General features: G+C 37.6%; 2 protein-coding genes across 2 annotated transcripts in view; both read left to right on the top strand.

Annotated features, from left to right (window-relative positions):
- The window catches only part of LOC107556484 (kazrin-A-like), a 39,337-nt gene extending 26,644 nt beyond the window's left edge, over positions 1-12,693 (top strand). The window contains exons 4-15 of the mRNA XM_016239613.1: positions 1,158-1,294; positions 1,424-1,594; positions 3,605-3,779; positions 3,945-4,129; positions 7,200-7,323; positions 9,369-9,574; positions 9,746-9,864; positions 10,653-10,884; positions 11,081-11,182; positions 11,275-11,441; positions 11,598-11,718; positions 12,056-12,693. Of these exons, the coding sequence (XP_016095099.1) occupies positions 1,158-1,294; positions 1,424-1,594; positions 3,605-3,779; positions 3,945-4,129; positions 7,200-7,323; positions 9,369-9,574; positions 9,746-9,864; positions 10,653-10,884; positions 11,081-11,182; positions 11,275-11,441; positions 11,598-11,718; positions 12,056-12,214 (1,898 nt within the window). The 3' untranslated portion in view covers positions 12,215-12,693. The remainder of the gene's footprint in view (positions 1-1,157; positions 1,295-1,423; positions 1,595-3,604; positions 3,780-3,944; positions 4,130-7,199; positions 7,324-9,368; positions 9,575-9,745; positions 9,865-10,652; positions 10,885-11,080; positions 11,183-11,274; positions 11,442-11,597; positions 11,719-12,055) is intronic.
- Positions 12,694-15,442: 2,749 nt separating this feature from the next.
- On the top strand, positions 15,443-20,802 carry LOC107556479 (transmembrane protein 51-like). Its single transcript, XM_016239607.1, has 3 exons — positions 15,443-15,673; positions 17,537-18,000; positions 20,193-20,802. Exons 2-3 carry the CDS (start codon positions 17,660-17,662, stop codon positions 20,593-20,595), a joined length of 744 nt encoding a protein of 247 aa, XP_016095093.1. The 5' UTR covers positions 15,443-15,673; positions 17,537-17,659; the 3' UTR covers positions 20,596-20,802.
- The last annotated feature ends 239 nt before the right edge of the window (positions 20,803-21,041 follow it).

The following is a 21,041-nucleotide window of genomic DNA, read 5'->3' on the forward strand; positions in this document are numbered from 1 at the left end:
GTGTTTCTGTGTGTGTGTGTGTGTGTGTGTGTGTGTGTGTGTGTGTGTGTGTGTGTGTGTGTGTGTGTGCGTGCATGAGTGTGTAAAAGGCTTTTTGTGTGTGCCGTTTGGCTCCTGTATAATGAGTCTTTAAGTGGTGGGTGAATGGACTCAATGTCCTTGGAAAAGATGAGCTGCAATTTGCAAGTCAGAGCAGAGGCTACAAACAACCTAAAACAGTCAATTACTGCCTCTGTTATCACACAGTATTAACCACAGCTCAGCTGGAGAGAGAGACACCCTGGAAGAGGAAAAAGAGGGAGCGAGAGAGTGATTGGTGTGTGAAAATGGACATCTTGGACATCAAGAGAATGATAGTAATGTGTAAATGAGAATGGATATATGCAAATTAAACCGTATTATGCATTTAAATTGATGGAGACCACAATCCAAATAGCACATGAAAATGATTTCAAATGCAGAACATTTTTAAGGTGTAATATTACTACTACATATATGCAATGCCAGGTGAAACTCTGTAAGGTCTTTATGAATATGATTTTAATTCGTACTATTTAAAGCAGAAAAGAAGTTTGATTGTCAAGGTGGAAGCAATTCTGATTTGTCAGGGCAAGACTAGAAGAGGAGCACAGAATCTTTATAAAACAGCATTTTAGACTGTAAAACACATTGCAAAGTTAAAAGGAGTATTTTCATTTTCTGTAGAGAGAATAATTATTGCTTATTTAGTTTTCTCTTTTTTTATTTTGGTATGTTTTCTTTAATTATTGGTGCTTGCTAAGCATCAGCTAAGGATCGGTGTTGCTTATACTCAAGGTTATGGTTTGCTATAAACCTGTAACTCTATGTATTAAACTTTTGTGCTATGGACATAAATGATACCTATAATCATGTGGCTTGAGGAAGTACACTACCTTTCAAATGTTTGGGGTTGGTTAAGATGTCTCTTTGCTCACCAAGGCTACATTTATTTGATCGAAAATACAGTATTATACTGTGAAGTATATTATATTGTGAAATATTATTACAATTGAAAGTAAATGACTTCTGTTTTACTATATTTTAAAGTGTACTTTATTCCTGTGACAGTAAAGCTGAATTTTCATTACTCTAGTCTTTAGTGTCACATGAACCTTCAGAACCTCTTTTTCCCCTAGCAATGAAGGCAGACAGGAAGCGTTTGAGGTTGGAGAGAACTGATCTGGTGAATCAGATGCAGCAGCTCTACACAACACTGGAGAGCCGTGAGGAGCAGCTACGGGACTTCATACGCAACTATGAGCAACACCGAAAAGTATTTTACTTGCATGCATGCATATCTCATGCATTCATACTAGCACAACAACTTTAAACATGCATAAATTCCCACTTACACACATGCTTCAGTATATTTAAACACACACGTCTTATTTATGTGTTGCAGGAGAGTGAGGATGCAGTGAGAGTTCTGGCAAGGGAAAAAGATTTGTTAGAACGGGAGAAGTGGGACCTACGCCGACAAACCAAAGAGGCCTCGGAACATGCAAGTGCACTCCGATCTGCACTGGACCTGAAAGAGAACAGGATCAAGGAGCTGGAGGCTGAACTGACTATGGTGAGATGCACAGAGTGTAGAAAAGCAGGGTGTCCTACTTTTTGTCTTCTAAGTGGATGAGTGAGTCTAGAGATATTTGAACTGTTCGTCTTGTTTACAATATCTTCATGTGTCTTCAAACGATCTGTCAACTGAGTAGCTCACACCTGTCAGTGTTGGGTTGTTTGTGTGTGTGCTTTTGTTTATGTGTGTGTTTCTTTAACAGATGAGTAGCTTTATGGCTCAGAAACTAGAGAGTCGTGTGTTTGTTCGATCTCCAGAAAGACCAGCCTCACCCAAAACGGTGTCGGTAAGATCAGCCAGGCCTGTCACTCAAACCCAAGTCCCTCTTTGATTGGCCTGCAGTGTTGACTCCCCATCTGATATGCACAATTTGATTGGTTGCATGTGCATTTTGTTTTGAGTATAAACTCGTTGTGTATATGGAATGGAAAAAGCATGTGCGGTTCTGTTCCTTCACTCTGAGCGGGAATGTTCTTCTCTGCATGCTCGTTTTGTAGAATGTTTAGGAGCTAGCTTGGGAGCCATTCTAAACCAATGATAATGGATAATGTGGTGGTGGTGGTGTTCTTTTTGGCTTATTTTCTGGCATGACTGTGGCTTGAAATGATTTTGAATTAGGCCCAACATGGAATCTGCAGTTTTTCAGCATTTTCTGCACCGATTACATATATACACTGCCGTTCAGAAGTTTGGGATCAGTAAGATTTTTTTATGTTTTTTAAAGAAGTTTCTTATGCTTATCAAAGCTGTATCTATTTGATCAAAAATACAGAAAAAATAATAATTTTGTGAAATATTATTGCAATTTAAAATAAGTTTTCTATTTTAATACACTTTAAAATATTATGTATTCCTGTAAAGCAGAGCTGAATTTTCAGCATTATTACTCCAGTCTTCAGTGTCACATGATCCTTCAGAAATCATTCTAATATGCTGATTTATAATCAGTGTTGGAAACAGTTGTGCTGCTTAATATTTTTGGGACCTGTGATGCTTTTTTTCAGGATTCTTTGATAAATAAAAAGGTAAAAAGAACAGCGTTTATTCAAAATAGAACATTTATGTTACAATATACACTACTATTCAAAAGTTTGGGGTCAGTACATTTTTTCTTTCTTTTTTTTTTTTTTAAAGAAATTAATACTTTTATTCAGCAAGGATGTGCTAAATGAATAAAAAGTGATAATAAAGACTTACATTGTTAGAAAAGATTTCTATTTTTAATAAATGCTGTTCTTTTTAACTTTTTATTCATCAAAGAAAAAGGTATCACAGGTTCCAAAAAAATATTAAGCACAATTGTTTCAACACTGATAATAAATCAGCATATTAAAATGATTTCTGAAGGATCATGTCACACTGAAGACTGGAGTAATGGCTGATGAAAATTCAGTGCAGCGTCACAGAAATACATTTTATTTTAAAGTATATTAAAATAGGAAATGAATATTAGAAATTGCAATAATATTTCACAATATTATTTTTTTTTTTCTGTGTTTTTGATCAAATAAATACAGCCTTGATGAGCATATGAGACTCCATTAAAACACATAAAAAATTTTACTGATCCCCAAACTTTTGAACGAGTATATATATATATATATATATATATATATATATATATACACGCTGGCTTTCAAAAGTTTGGGATCAGTAAAATTTCTTTGTTTTAATGGAGTCTCATATGCTCATATATAGAAAATATACAAATAGAAAAGTAATGAAGACTGGGAATTAACACACAAGGCTGGAAGAAGGCATGTAAAATTTTGATGGTTCAATTGCTGACATATGTAATATTTTCTGCCGAAACCTCTGAGTGCAGATTCTGTGTGGGCCTATTAATAACTTGACTTTAGCTCCAGACTGGCACTACTGTGAAGCGTTTGGAGTGGTTATTCTGGGCAGTACTACACTTTCATTTTCACGCGTTTTACATTTGTTTACAACACTCTCTCTGGACAAGGATGTGGAGTGTATTGAATTAAATCTGTTTGTGTGTTCTAGGCAAAACAGTCTTTGGCTACTCTCACTAAGGATGTTCCTAAGCGACACTCACTGGCCATGCCCACAGAGACTGTCGTCAACGGCAACCAAGAGTGGGCGATGCATGCAGAGCTTCCTCTGACTGCGGCGATACGACAGAGTCAACAAAACCTTTACCACTCAATGGACAGACAAGGTACACACACACACACACACACACACACACACACACACACACACACATCACACTCACAGCAATAACCTGTCCATTTAAAGATCTCAACCAGAAAGCTGGGTTTATTACTTATGCTAAATGAGTTCAAATCAGCCTGCTAATTCTCCTAATGTTTGTGTCTGTTAGTACTGAAAGCATCACCGTGCGTGTGCGATGCTGACGGCATCAGCATGATGTTATCAGCCGCAGCCAGGATCAGTCCGTGTCACTCTAAACAACCGTCAGTCATCTCAGACGCCTCGGTGATGGAGGGAGAGAGATCCTCAACGCCATCAGATTCACCGCGACACAGAACACACTCCCTCTGCAATGTAAGACTCACACACACAGCATTCCACTCACTGAGGCACTCTTTGCATTGCAAAACACATACACAAATGCACAAGTGTAGGTAGTGTGGCATGCTACTGTTTACCTGACACCTAAACCTCAATACATTTACATGTACTTATTTAGCAGACTCTGTTATACATAGTGACTTACAAATGAGAAACGTGTAAAAATTTGTCACAGTCAACATTGTTATAGGACTATATAATATATATAGGACTATATTATTATTAAAATTATATTAATTATTCATTTAATAATTCTAATATTTATATTAATTAAATATTGCAATGAATTGTAATCTAAAATTATAATAATATTATTATTGTTACTGTTATTAACAATGCATTGTGTTTAGGGGTGCAAAACAATTAATCGCATTCAAAATAAAAAAATGTTTTACATACTTTTATGTGTGTGTACGGTAGGGCTGTGCGATTAATGGAAATCGCATCGAAATCGCGATTTGAGACGTTGCGATTTCCTAATCGCAAAGCCTGCGATATGGACGCGATATTACTTTGTTCCAGAGCATATGCATGACTGCCAGCCTTGAGTTGCAGTCTTACTAACCAGTAGAGTGAGCGCACCTCCGTTCTCCCCAATCAGCACTGCTCTAGCCAACTGAGTAAACACCCACCATAAAAAAATTAATAAAAAGCCCGCGGGAGAGAGACAGAGTGGGATTATGGCGTCTACTGGGTCAGATCGATAGTTAGGCAAATTAAAACTAAAGAAAAACGTATGCAAGGTAAGCTTCGAAATGACAGACAACGAACAAAAAAGGTAATTTCCAAGAGCTGCGTCACAGCGCATATCAAAAGATCCCTTCTCGGTTCTGTTTTCAGTACTGAAGAATAAAAGATACATTCTTAGATGTTTTTGTTATTACGTGAACGTTATCTTGCACATTTTATCTCCCCAACAGATTAATTTGAATAAGTTTATGATGCATGTTCGCTATTCCCAATTCAGAAGAGCGTACACACAGCCTGTGTCTGTGAATGCTTCTCATACTCGCTCCTCTCTGCCCCACGCGGCGCGAATCCCGCGTCACGGATGAGCCGTTGATGCTTGCCGCACTCACGCAGCCTGTCTCGTAATGCTCGTTTATACTCGCACCCGGCTCCGCACCGCAAGTCTCCACGAGCACATCTGGCAGTATGGACGAGGCTTGACGCACGCGCGCTACCTGTGTCGACTCGCGCCTGGCTAACTGCTTGCTAATTTCACTTGGATGAAATGAAACATTCAGCACATTTTCCACTTGCTCTTAAAATCCCAAATACTTAAAATGAATAAATCAGCCTATGTAACATATGTAATACTTTAATAATTGACTTAAGAAATACAGTTCTTTATTTATAAAAAATAAACAAATATTTTCTGTGAAATTCAGTAATTAAATTAATTCTGTAAAAGTAGTTATACCATTATAATCTTGCCTGCTGAAAAAAAAAAAACAATAGAACCCCTCCCAAAACACAATAACAAATGTAATGTATTTCAGGTTATAATGGGAATTTGTTTGGTTTTAATGTAAACTATAATGGTGTCTATTTGATTGATTCTATTGGTGGGATGTAATCTGGCAGATGGGAACCAATAGAACAACATAATTCCTATTGGAATAATGCCCAAAACAAAAAGGAATTTTGTAATGGTTTAATGGAAACTATAAGAATTTCTGTGATGGTTTCTATAGTTTTTTTCAGCAGGGTAATGATACTCATACTGTGCTGCACATTATTGGCAATATTGAGCTGAAGCTTGACTTTGCACATTTAAAATCGCAAATCAAATTGCAATCGCAATATCCGTCAAAAAAAATCGCAATTTGATATTTTCCCCCAAATCGCAGAGCCCTAGTGTACGGTGTAAATTTATGTATATATACATAAATACGCACACATGTATATATTAAGGATAAATATGTTAGATTTATATCTAAAATATTTATATTTATATTAGTGCTGTCAAATGATTAATCGCATCCAAAATAAGTTTGTTTACATAATATATGTGTATTGTGTATATTTATTATGTATATATAAAGACACACATACAGTATATATTTAGAAAATATGTACATGTATTTACATGTATATATTTATATTCATGTAATTTATATTATATATAAATATATTTAATATATAAACGTAACATATTTTCTTCAATATACACATGCATGTGTGTGTATTTATATATATATATATATATATATATATATATATACATAATAAATATACACAGTACACACACATACTATGTAAACAAAAACTTATATTTTGGATGCGATTAATTGTTTGACAGCACTAATTTTTATATAATATAAATTATATACAAGTATATATATATAAATATATATACATACAAATATTTTTAAGAAATACAGTATATGCATATATGTGTGCGTATCTATATGTACATAACTATACACAGGAGACACAGTATATAAACAAACTTTTATTTTGAATGTGATTAATCGCGATTAATCGTTTTGCAGCCCTAATTGTATTACATACATGGTTTCTAATATTATTTCCTTATTAAAAATTTTAAGTAAAACATTTTATCTGCAATGGCAAAATAACAAAAACAATATAGGGATTATTATTATTAATATTTAACTTGTAATCATTTTTTAATAATTCAATATTGTAATTAATACAAATAAAAAATTCTAGCAATATTATTATTGTTACTATTATTAAAAATGTATTGCATTACATGGTCTCTAATATTATTTCCTTATTAAAATTTAAGTAAAAAATGAATCTGCAATAACAAAATAACAAAAAATATAGGGACTCGTAATAATAATAATAAAATCTATTTAAACTATAAATTAAATTTCAAACCACAGCAGAGCACTCAACACATTTCACATCTTGAGTGGTATTCTGATTCTTTAGCTGTTATTGTACTTTGAGATTAAGATATTATGACAACCTTCATTGTGCCATGATACAGAATAGTTTCTCTGCTCATTTTTGATGTATTACCTTTACTTCTATTGCTTATTATTTATTTCTTTATCCCTGTCTCCAGTCTCTAGAGGATCTAGAGGAGCAGAGACGCAGAAAGAAGAAAGAGAGGATGGGTCTGGGCTCTCTGTCGAGGGTGTTCGGTCGAGGAAAGCAAAGAAAGTCTCTGGACCCCACTTTGTTTGATGGTACTAACACACCTGACTACTACATAGAGGAGGATGCTGACTGGTGACGCTGCTGAGAGCCCCCCTAACTCATTTGTGTGTGTGTGTGTGTGTGTGTGTGTGTGTGTGTCTCTATCGCTGACATCTTTATGAGCACAAGCTGACTGTACAATGATTCCAAACTGTGCCGCAGTAGACCCAAACCTGCCCAGAGTTTGTGTGTGTGTGTGTGTGTGTGTTCATTTTATACCCACTTTAGCATCTCACTGGAAACTTGAAGGACTGCTGAATGTGTAAATAATAGTCATTGTGCACTTTGTGCTTGTAAGTGTTTCCAGATGCCTTTTATATCATTTAACGCTCATTGTCTCAGCTGTTTTTAAACCTGTGTTAAACATATTGATGGAGCTCTCCTGTCGGAAGCCAGCAGGACCCTCAGCGTGTATGAAAACCAAAAAAAAGGACATTTGCTTTTTCACACTGTGATCCAAAAGATATCTATTCATCTATCTGCAGCATATTCTGGTGTTTGGACATTTCATGTAGTCTGGGATTTTTAGTGAGCAGTGGCTGGTCCTGCCTTTCCCACAGGAGAGTTTATAATCATCGTTACACACACTAACTCTGACAACTGCCTTCACAACAACATTAACCAGGAGGCAAAAACTGATCTGAGAACAGTGTGGAAATACAAAACCCATATGGTTATAAAAAAAAAAAAACTAGGATATTTGTCATGGAAATTATTACTGTACCTTTAATAAAGCAGGGTATGACATAGAGCTCCACAGTAGTTTCCCATGTTGCTTTGCAAGTGGGGACTGGATACATTTACTTTACAGGGCCTTTCACCATTAAACTTTGTATTTATAGTCTATTATTTGTATTTTTCTGAAATCAATGCTAGCTATCATTCAGTGGCAGATTCTTACCATTGTGTACATTTCAATATTGCACTGACATGAAATGAAGAAGAAATGAGTTTTCAGAGCATGTAGTGTGTTCTTCATCAGTTGGAGATGAAGAGACTGCTCTCGTTTTCCCTGCTGCGTTTGGCTCAAGCTGGTGCTGAATAGCATGGAACTCTAAATGGCATGGAAATGAAAATGGTAATAAGTTATATAACTACAGACTATTTTGAAATAAAATCAGAAACACTGAACAGTGTGTGGCTGAGTTCTTCGCTCTTTGTAATTGTGTTTTGGCACTTTGCCTCCCTGAGCTTGTCTGTGGCTACTTCATCGACTGCCTGATTGCGTTTAGGTAGTACAGAGCATAATTAACTAACTCATTACTAAGTATCTTTAACCACATGGGGTATTTATCTGTATGTGTGTGTGGTTGTTTAATCCATTCATCCTTTTTATCTCACTTTTAAATCTTTACAGGGCTCTCAAAGTAATTTTGGCGCAGGATGAATTCTGTGTACATTGTTTTTCTCTGCAGTGGCTCGTTAGCTCCTGGTGATGTGCAAACTCCACAATCCTGATAATGAAGCTCTATTAGAGAAGGAGGGGGAAATGGTTTAATATATGAATAGTTTGTGTAGATGAGATAAAAGCAGTATCTTAACAGGCAAAACCAGACAAGCTGTTCTTTTCCCAACAACGTTTACTCTGTACAAGGTCTTAGCAGTAGCCATCTGTTTTGTCAGTCATTATTTTACAACCTCTGGACCCAAATACTTAAGATTGATTCTAAGAAAGGAGTGCTTTGTCTTCCGAAACAACCCTATTATTAACTAATTATGGGCGCGTGGGTTGATTGCCGTTTTTGAAGGCGGTTTAGTGCTGCCGTCTACTGGTGAAATTATTGGTTCGCGCACAGAAGACGCTTTAACAGAGGCTTTAGTCAGTGGCTGCTGTTCAAAAACTATGATGTAAATGGGAAAAATGTTTGTTACAAGACATTTATCTAACTTTTTATCTCTGAATTAATATATTTTGTGTTTATGGTACCATATACATACTTGTCTTCACTTGAGAAAACACGGTGGTTATGCTCGTAAATTATAGAAAACAAACTCGCATTAAGTCCCGCCCCTCTCCCGTCATCCACCAATCTAGACTCCGACAGTTTATCAAGCCCCGCCCGCCTCAGTGTGAGCCTATCAGAATGCGAGGGGCATCTGGATCGGCTTCAGCAGGTGGAGCTTACGCGGACGGCCCCCATGTCCCGTTGGCGTGCAGGAACCGTGCAGGCGTGGCTGGAGGTGATCATGGCCATGCCCATGTACATACGGGCCTGTGCAGACAACGTTAAAAGTGGGAAGGTAGACGTGACCTTGTCAGTATTATGCATGAACACTTGTCTACAGCAGTCTATAAAACTATTCCCTAAAATGCACATATCCTATCAGGCCTGAATGCTTTGGGCTATTTAAACAAGCAGTGTTTGTGAATGTTAGAATTAAACATAAATTTCTGTATGTGTGTTTTGCTAGGTCTTGTTAGTTCTTACGAATGAGGACCTGGAGTTTGTTTTAGGTATCAGTAATTCAATGCACCGCAGGAAACTCCGTCTGGCCATTGAAGACTACAGGGATGCGGAATCTGGACATGGGTAGGAAACATATCGTAACACTTAAAAAATAAATTAAATAATCTGCCCCTGCTTATAAAAAAAAATGGAACAGTGATGTCTTCGAGGGGACCCCTGCAGATGATCATTTGCTTGCTCTCAGATATATTCAGAACACAAGATATTTTAATGAAACCTAAGAGGTTTCTGTCCCTCCATTAAAAGTCCAGGTAACCAAAGTGTAGAAGATCCAAAAAGCAAAAAGGTCAAAAATGCATTATAAAATCAATCCATATCAAAAGCAATCATATCTCATTTCACACGGCTTGATTTAAACCATTTGATACATATATGTATCAAATGGTTTAAATCAAGCCGTGTGAGATGAAATATGATTGCTTCTTATGATGAACAGATTTGAAGGTGAGTAAATGATGACAGAAACTTGGATTTTTGAGTGAACAATCCCTTTAAGCTCGAGTGGTGTGAAAACGTCGTTCTATTTATGTTATTAATAGCATCCCAATGTTATTTTATTAATAATCCTTAAAAATGTACCGGTATTTAGCATTTTTTAAAATATATATATATAAAAAAAATATTCCAGGTTCAAGTTAAGTTCAGTCTGCAACATTTGTGGCATAATGTTGATTACCACACACACACAAAATAATAATAATAATAATGTTGGCTCATCACTTGTTTCTTTATTAGAGTAAATAACAACTTCTCTTAGTAAAACGGTATACAAAACTAGCTTGAATACAAAGAGTGCATTTCTAAGAATTTAAATCAAATATTTTTCCTTTTCTTTTCTTATGTTGTTTCAGCCTTTCTAAAGCAGCTGATCTGGATCACCACTGGGTGGCTCAGGCCTGGCTGACTGATGTAGGTCTCCCTCAATATTCCCAGTTCTTCCACACTCACCTTGTGGACGGACGTCTCCTAAGTACATTCACACGCACCGACCTTGAGAAGCATCTGCACGTGTCTAAAAAAGCCCACCAGATCAGCCTGCTGCTGGGAATACAGCTGCTACACACACTCAACTTTGACAAAGAGGTAACACACACACATAAACCAGAAGAACAGCATGATGGGAATTCCCACAGGCACTAAACCTTACCAAAAAGGAACAACAACCATCACAAACACACACACACATCAGAATAGCCCAGTTTGGAAAACATACCCTGTTTGTCTGTATAGTAAGTTTATGAAGCTAAACAACAATTACCCAAATACTGTTTTGCTGCAGATTTTGCAGTCTAGGCGATCAGAGTGTGAGAATCAGAACACAGACCCTGTAGTGTGGACCTGTCATCGCATCATCAAATGGATCAAAGAGATTGACCTGAAGGTACCACTGAGAGAGAACAGCAGTGCTAACAGAGAAAGTCTAGGTGTTGGTATATGGAAAAATTCAAAAGAAAGACATATCTTTTCATTTAGGAGTTTGCTGACAATCTTCAGAGCAGTGGGGTTCATGGTGCCATCATGGTGATGGATCCCTCCTTCAGCTCTGACACCATGGCAGCGGCTTTATGTATTCCAAGCAACAAGCACATGGTCCGTCATCACCTGAATGAAGAGATGAAGGCACTTGTAAGTGCAGCCAGGTAAGATTGTCTGTTAGTATTGCCATACTGTATGTGTCCGTGTCTAACTCTACAAATGTATATGTCTCAATGAATCAATGTCTCTTTGAATATAATGTCGTACAAGTTCAAGAGACAGTTGAGTCATGCAGATTTCTCTGATGTCTGTGTCTGCAGGGCAGGGCTTGATCAGGAAGTCGAACCTTTGGGGACTCCGCCCACACTTCACCGGCAAAGTTCTCTAAGCAGCTCATCACCCAGCTGTCATGACGATCAGCAGTCTTTAAGAAGGGTGAAGGTAGAACACTAAAGCTGAATCATAAATTCTTAAAACTCATACAAATGCCACATTTAGACATGTGCCAGTATTCGGTAATACAATATACCATGATTATGAACATGCACAATATTGTTATCGTGGGCACTTTAAAATACAGTGAACTATTTATTACAAATTAAGTTCAAATTAAGGCAGATACTTTGATGTACACTCTGATATTAACAAGCGTGTAGTTCTCAGTAACAATGCATCCTCAGAGAGAGAAGATTTGCATTATTGCTTGAATAATTCAAATGTTAAATGTTTGTAGCTCCAGTGAATTAGAAATCTGACGGATCCATTTTCTTTTCTACAGCAGCAGCTTGGTCTCAGCCCAAAGAATTTCAGTGGACAAAAGATCAGTCACCAGAACAGATCCGGGTCATTTCCAAGGAATGGACTTCAGGAGGTCTCACTTCAACGAGAGCGTTGCCCAGTTCGACATTTTTCTGCTGCTGAGCTCACTAATGTCTGAGTCATTCTCCTGTTGAGATCACTGATGAAAAACATGACACTTTCTTAAAGCTCCCAAATGGGGGATTTTCTTTTCTTTTTCAAGGTGAATGTTGATGAAATCTCAATTAAAGTTCACATTTTCAGTCTCTGGGCTCTCAGTTTGCCAGTAGGGGTCTTGGCTTTGCTTTGTAGACCTTATGTTGTTGTTTGTGACTGTAGACTCATTTGTCTCAAAGTGAGACAATGGTAAGATTCCATTTGAAAGGGCACACACACTAAATATTTATTTATCTCTTTAGATTTGAAAGATTATTGTCATGTGCGGGTAAGGAATGTGTGAGGAAGCAGGGTGAAGCACCCTGACAATTATAACTATGATTTTTGAGAACTCCACAAAGAAAATTGTGTTAAAGTTGGATTTTTTTCCCCAATAAAATGAATATTTTCACATTTAATGTGTAGATTTTAGAAAACAGACTCTGAGAACATTAGATTTAATACCACAAAAATACTGTAAAATGTTGTGTTATACAGTACATCATTATTTAAATAGATGATTATTTGAATTTCATGAATTTACCTAAATTAACTTTATATCCAATGGGTTTCACTTAGTTATGTGGTTAAAATGCTGATGTTACAGTAGGTGAATAGCAGGTCCATAACTACTCATGCACACACAATTTTGTAACATGAACCCAATTTCAAATTTGCCTCTACTCCTAATTGGTTCAAACCTGCTGCTTTTGTGTACCAACTGTAAATCTCCAATCTCAACATCATGCAAACATAGCTATGCTACTAACTCCAAGGTCATGAACATTGCTAAGCTGTAGCAGGGGTTAGGCTAATCATCATAGTAAATGTGCAAAGATCAAAGATATGACTGTTGTACATTTATGTGGTTATTAACCAACTTTCTGAAGCAGCGTAAAAGGAGGTGCATATTTTTTATAGATGAAGACAGGACAACATGTTATCCATATAAAAATGGTATTAAATTTTAGTTAAATCTTCTCTCTGGTAGCCTACTTCCCTATTTTAACCCAGGACATTAAGACAAGAAACCATTTTTAGGGGGTTGAAATTTTTTGAAAGAAATTATCAGCTAATTTTTCCCCCTTTGGCATTGTTGTGTTCTTGTTAAATATGTGTTCCTCATATTTCTGGTATCTGATAAACATAATGCCTGAAATTCCCACAGTTTCTCACACAGGATTAATAAAGTACTTCATTATACTGAGAAAAATACGTAATACATGTCACAGCACTCCTTGTTCCATTTACTGTAAAAGTTACATGACGTTTCTTAACGTAAAGTTATGAGGAAGCACCTTGCCTATATGGTCAACCTTTGTCCAACATTATTAACACTGCCAGAATCCCAACTGCCCATAAAGTAGTTAAATATTGTTGAGCATTTGTTCCGCTCTAGGAATTTATGTTTGGCTGAACCCGGTTTGACATATTTATGTGGGTGATGCTGGTGATCTGATGTGTGCACCACCCTGACTGTAGAGTGGTGTGATAAATAATGCTAGTATCTTAAAGGGGTCATATGATGCGATTTCAATTTTTCCTTTCTCTTTGGAGTGTTACAAGCTCTTGGTGCATAAAGAAGATCTGTAAAGACTAAAGTCTCAAATCCAAAGAGATATTCTTTATAAAAGTTAAGAGTCAGCCACGCCTACCTAAACGGCTCGTTCTAACACGCCCCCACATGTCTACGTCACAATGTGGGAAGATTTGCATAACGCCGCATAAATGTTCACGCAAAGAAAGAAGGCATAACTTTTATTCTCGCTGTAGTATTGTTGCCGCCGCCGCCGTGTCGTGAAGGCACTGTGTGATTCGTTGTGAAAGCGAAACTACTTTGTTTGGTCTTCCAAAAGAGGATGATATCCGCTTCATCATGCCTGGAGCTGATCCGTGCTGATTGCTGAGGAAATACAACAACTTTGCGCTGTGGATCGCCGGATCGGCTTTCACCGTGGACGAAGCGGAGTCCAGCCTGGGTTAGTCACATGTGGTTGCTGCAAGCCCTCCAGACGCTCCTTCGTCGAATCCACCAGCCGCGCCGTTCTCAAGCCCACTGGCCTCCGCTCACTCTAGCCCTCCGGGCCGTACCTCACTTTAGCCCCCGGCCTCTGCTCACTCTAGGCCGCCGTGTGTGACGCTGTGTTTCGTTGTGAAAGTGAAACTACTTTGTTTGGCCTTCCAAAAATGGACACGACTAGAAATCAGTGGTCAAGTTGTATTTACAACACTGTTCCAGAACACTTCAACCCAAATATTCAGATGTGTGCAGCGCATTTTATGGAGGACTGTTTCCTGATCCTAGTAGAATAGACTACAATGCTGGCTGTTCTGACACAAAGACTGTAATTATGTTTTTCATATTTAAAGAATTTGCCACTGATGTTTCAAACGCGAGTTTTGGGCAGTGTAGAGTAGGGCTTGTTGTTTGTCATTTCTCTGATCACAAATGCAGACATGGTTTTATGTTTACGCGGCGCGATGCAACGCAATGCGTAAATAGACAGCATAAGTCATTATAATCCATAATTATGTCCCCACTGGATGCAACGAATGCCTCGTTTATAATGGGTTTTCATGTTTTTGAATCGTTGCTCCGGCTGGACAGGGCTTCATCACAATATGGTAAGGGGCGTAACATATCCGTCACACGCTTGAGGTATTCAGCCAATCACAACACACCTCGCTTTTCAGACTGATGAGCTTTGTAAAAATCGAGCGTTTAAGAAAGGCGGGGCATAGAGGAGAAACAATAATGTACAGTATGTGGAAAATGTGTTTTTTTAACCTTAAAATGCATAAACACATTTCATTACACCAAATACACAAAATTATGTTATTTTTAGCAACATCATATGACCCCTTTAAACTCCATGTCATACATAATCTCCATGTCAGCTTCTCCACAGATCTGCAGTCTTCCTAAAGGTTATCAATAATAACTATACAGTAAAAAAAAAAGGAGAAAAAAGACTGAAAATACGAAAAGAGACTGAAATACGAAAAGATGAATGAAAATAAGATTAAGACTTGGATTTTTAATCAGTTATGAAATTGGAAACCCCGATAGTTTATGATTCTATTTAAAAATAAAAGTTTAGATTATATGGCGTTCTTATTCATCACTGTCTGTTTCACTGAAAGCCTCTAAAGTTTTATGGACCATCAGTGTCAGAGGATGGGGAAGTTTTGCCCCTCAGAACACATGGGCGGGGCAGGAGCCCGAACAGGTCTGTTAAAGGGTTAATTCTGGACTGCAGGGACAGGAAGATGTTCACGTCTGTGAAAGTCAAGGCCAAACCGCTTTAAGAAATTCAAATTGAGTTTCTTAAGGAATGTAACAAATGCTCCGGTGTACGTGTGCATCATTGGATTAGAAGTGGTTTTGTCCAGCATTTAAACGGGTTTGGCCTCCTAAACAAGAGGAAGGGAATTTGTCTCGGTAAGACTTATTACATTCCCAGTGAACTTGAAGTTTGACTCGTTTGTCTGGAACTTCTGTTACTGTTTACATGATTTTACGTAGCGCGTTCGGTTTTTAAGACGCATGTCGTGCGCAGCGTAATTTGTTGTTTTAAATGTATCTTTATATATTTAATCATATATTTTCAGTTTTTACGCCTTACAATGTGATCGTTCTGTTAAGAATCGCTGTTCCTATCTCTTAGTGTTAACGGGACGTCTGGTCATTTAAAGTTGCATTAATAATGTTTGCGTTAAAGATATTTAATTCTATAAAGATCGAGATATGTTTTTTGTTTCCATTGACACGTATACACGTTCAAAATATACTCCGATAAGATTTTCAGACGTTGATGCTTGGGACACCAAGAAACCTTTGCCCTCATACTTTTCCAAACTTGCATGACTTTATTTCTTGCGTGACGCACAAAAGGAGATTTTTGGCAGAATGTTAAACATCTGACAGCCTTACGGCCATTAACACATTTTTAAACGTTTTTGCATTTTGCATAAAAAGTAGGTGCTCAAGTTAAAGTAGCTAAATTAAAATAAGTTCGAAACACATCTGGAGAGCTTTTGTCCATTCCCCTTGCATTTCCCATTTTTAATCATAAAAGCCTATTCTGTGTGAACTCCCCCTTGGGTGTCATTTTGAGGACTGTAAATGATGGCATAATTTTTGGGTGAACTATCACTAAGTTCACTGATGCTGGAATGTGATTGTACTTTCCTCTCTAAGATACAGCTTCCATCTGAAATTTTGTATGTCGCTATAGTTTCTGGGCCCCCGGTTGCCTTGAGCTCCCTCAGCTGAACCATTTCTCTCTTGTAATGTGAATTTATGTGGCACTATTTTTTCCCTTGTCTAATTTGGCTACAGTGGGTTTTGTGAGAGAAGGAAATTCCTGCCATTCCCCAGTGAGGATTCACTATCATAATTTTATCTGTCTGCATGCTTAGACGTGCTAGGTAAATTCTATGTTATGTATCTATTTCAGGCATGTACACTTACTAAACCTTGTTTATGTGTGAAGGAAATTACATTGAACAAGTCAGATGTGCCGCAATGAAATTGTCTGTCCATCGAGATTTTAAATACTCTGCTGGAATACAAAGACAGAGCTCATGAGCAACTGCCCACATTTTTCCATACACGCAGCATAACTGATGAGTCACAACTCAAGTATAATGTATAATTCCATTATAAACTACCTGGCTCTGCATGTACAATATTTACACTGATCTGGGAGCATGACTTAATGTTGCTACCATGCTGAGAAATGATTAAGGGTGCAGTAAGAGCGCTTATCCCAGACCTGCCTGTACAGATAACCAATACCAGGAGCTGTGTAGGCATGACACAGCAGAGTTATGATGAGCTTTCTTTAGTGTGTGTTTGTCTATTAAACAATAACACATTGTTAGTAAAGACATTTTTTGAGCTTGGAGCTGCCTTGTTTTCACTCTAACATACACCTTCCAGAGCAGAGATGAAATTTCACCGTGAACTCTCTCACTTCACTCTTGAATCAAACTCTTTATTCCATTTTAATGCACCTGTAACTAAAGCTCCGTTGAAGGGGCACCTGCTTAATCTCATGGAAGGAAGTTAGGCAAGCCTAACATCATGTCTACTGATGTGTGTGCACAATAAATATGCTTTGATAAAAACCTTATCACTGCTGAAGCACAGGCTGGGTTATGCTATTTTCACACAGGCTTTATCAAGGGACTGAGCCTGGATCTTGGACGTTGATTGATATAAGACTCTTTTATGATAGTCTGTCTTGATTATTCAATCACTTTTCTGCTGATTCACCTTTGTTTGTATTTCTGTTCACAGAGGGGGGTCAGTGCTCCAGAAAAGACAGGAAAAATTGGATAAGGTTTTTAGGCATTTCGACAGGCACAGTACGACAAACAACATATCCAGGGGAGATTCGAGTCCGTGGTAAGGTTTGGAAGCATGTCCTACAGTGACCAGACTCCACCCAGCCCCAGCAGGACCAGCGGCAGTAACTCTGGGGCGCAGTATGCTACTGCTGCACTGGGCGTGGGCCTCATCGCTCTGGGGATAGTCATGATTGTGTGGAGCGTGGTGCCGGCAGGGTCCGGAGGGAACAGCTCCAGACCTGGCATGGATCAAGGTCAAGTTCGGGAGACCTCATCTGTGGCGTTCGTCCTAGTAGGGGGAGGAGTGGCGCTTCTGCTGCTGTCTGTGTGTCTGAGCGTACGGAACAAACAGCGGGCGGCCAGGGGACAGGAAGCCGGCAGTACACCCGCTAACACACAGGAGGAGGGGACTACGTGAGTACATACTGTTAAATACACACTCAGGTGCAGCCACATTCTTACATTTTATGATGGTAAATAGGCCAATGACGTACGTGGCTGACGTGTTTTGTTTTGTTTTTTTGTCCTGTTAATTTTTTCAAAAACACATAAAATATAGTTCACACATACAGTGACTTGAATACACTTCATGATTTTTTGGAAGATTCTAAATTAACTTAACATTAAATTAACATTCTTTTTTATTTTATTATTTTATGATGTCATATAGACCAATTTGGAGTAGACGTCACAGTTACGTCACTTGCTGCTGCGCGCACATAGTGGTGGCAGAAAAACACTGGTAACAAGTGGAGGGGAAATGGATCAAATTTATGGAATAAGTGGCAAAAATTATTTTTGTGCCTTTGGATGTTAGAATCGGAATGCAAATCATTTTTATAGAATACTGTCGTCAAAGATGCCATTTAAAGCTAAACGCAGACGTTTAAATGGACAGACTATGGATGAAAACTGCTATGATTACTCTACTCTTAAAGCATAAATGTGATTTAAACAATAGATCTACATAATATTCACATATACAGTTCATAGGAGACGGATTGTATTAGCCCTATAGTTACAGCATGAAATATTATTTAAACCTATTATTATTAACATTTTACATAACATTACATTTATTTATTTTATGTCACAAAAAATACTTTTTTCACAAATGCAAGTTTATATCTCCTAGTTCAGACTTTATAACTCGATTTAACTCAACAATAGTGAGTTTGGCAATTCTGAGGAAAAAAGCCAGAAGTCGGGGATATTCATGATTCTCAGACGAGGGGAAAAGAAAGAATGACGAGTTGTTTTTGCTTATCAGAATTGTGAGATATAATCTTGGAATTGCGGGAATAAAGTCAGAATTTTTAAATATAAACTCAAATTTTCCTCTTTTTTTTTAAATTATTTTATTCCATGGCTTCCATAGACTGCTACTTGAAAACTGTAATTTTCTGCCACCCCGATAGGCTCCGCCCACAAAAAAAGTCATCATAATGAAAATAATGCCCCATGCAAATAATGAAATTCTTTATTAAACATTATTAAGTAGTTTGGCATAATCTTGTATTACAGTGTATTAGAAAAAGGTTTTAAACAAAACTGCTTTGCTGCTGATTAATATTTGAAAAACTTTGGGGGGACCCCTGCAGACCCTCATGACTGTCTCTGTGTCTCATTTTGAAGGCTGCACCCTCCAGAGGTCACATTTGTCGGCTGTATGTGTCATCAAGGATGTCTTGTTTTTAGAAAAGTAACCATTGTAAGGTTGTCTCTTAGTCCTCTTGAGGCATAAATTATTGTATTTTCTTTCTGACTTTGGAATGTAATGGTTACTTTTCTTAAATGAGGCAACCTCAATGACACATACAGCTGACAAATATCCTCCAGAGGACACAAACTTTGTAATCAAAGACAGACTGTGTGTCAAGGACAAGAAGTCTCGTCAAATGTTTTATAATTTGGCATGGTTGATTCAGGTTGTAAAATGTTGTGTGGTGACTCCCAAAGAATTACTAGGATTTTGTGAATTAATAAAATTTTTAATGTGTACATAAACATATGTTAATGATGTGTACATTAACATATATTTAAGGTACAAACAAAATACTCTTACACCACATGGCATTTTAGTTTTTGAAAGAAGTCTCTTATGCTCACCAAGGCTGCATTTATTTGATCACAACCACAGTAAAGAGTAATATTGTGTAGTATTGCTACAGTTTAAAATAACTGTTTTCTATTTGCATATATTTAAAAAAGTTAAATAAATGTTAAATAAATAAACATTTATTCCTGTGATGGCAAAGCTGAATTTTCAGCATCATTCCTCCAGTCTTCAGTGTCACATGATACTTCAGAAATCATTCTAATATGCTGATTTTTTAATTTATTTTATTTTTTGCTCCAGAAAGATTTCGTATTATTATCAATGTTGAAAACAGTTGTGCTGCTTAATATTTTTGTGGATACCATTGTTTTTTTCAGGATTCTTTTTGTAACAACGTTTGTCACTTTTAATCAATTTAATGCATCCTTGCTGAATAAAAGCATTGATTAAGTCTTACTGACCCCAAATGTTTTGAATGATAGTTTGAACAATAATGAGCTGAATATGCTGTGTATGGTTGTAAATGTGCATTTATTTTTGCTTCTAGGGTGGAACAATTAGCTCAAAACTACACGGTTCCCACTTACGAGGAGGTGGTAATGAGTGGCCAGTATCCCATCAGTCAGTCCTCAGAGCGACACAACAGCATCACCCCGCTACCAGCCTATGAGGAGCTAGAGGAAGATCAGCACACTGTGGAAGATGGATTCAGCCCAGCACGCAGACCTTCATCCCAAATCGACCCCAGCACTGGAGCGGGTGGCCGAAGAAACAGCCGGCCCGGGCGCAAGCTGATTCCCCTTAAAATTAGGCGCATAAAATCTGACAACCTAAGAAGGAAAAGCTTAAGCGATATCCAGCAGACTAACGTGTTCACCATCGAACCCCTCACACCGCCTCCACAGTATGACGAAAAGCTCCCTCCACTTCCTACAAACGCACAACAGTGAGGCATGCTGGAGGTTTACACTAACACTGCAGTGTGATGAAGTGTGACTACCTCTTTTACAAATTACTACTGCACTGAACTTCATATTACTCCTCTGGAACGGATGTGCCACTATCAGCAGCACAGAGGCGGCAGTAGTTTGGAAAGGGGAGAGCCTTCATTATGTCTTCCTGTGTTTGCTGAATATTTCCTTGTAGCAAAAAAAAAATTTAATAAAAATAAAAAAGAATTTAATAAAAAAGTTGCAGCTGACTGGATTAAGACTGAACTGGATTTTTGAAAGATGTTTACTGACCCACTGCTGGTCTTTATATAGGATGGTCTTGTTTTTGCTGTCAAACTTGAAATTCAGCATCCAAGCTGTCTAGACCTTTATTTCATAGGATGTCCATTAGGATTTCAGAAGAGATGTGAAACTGTAAACTGTGAGTCACCGCACTATTAGGT

This window comes from Sinocyclocheilus grahami, unplaced genomic scaffold (assembly GCF_001515645.1).
Source record: "Sinocyclocheilus grahami isolate Dianchi unplaced genomic scaffold, SAMN03320097.WGS_v1.1 scaffold570.1, whole genome shotgun sequence".
NCBI lineage: Eukaryota > Metazoa > Chordata > Actinopteri > Cypriniformes > Cyprinidae > Sinocyclocheilus > Sinocyclocheilus grahami.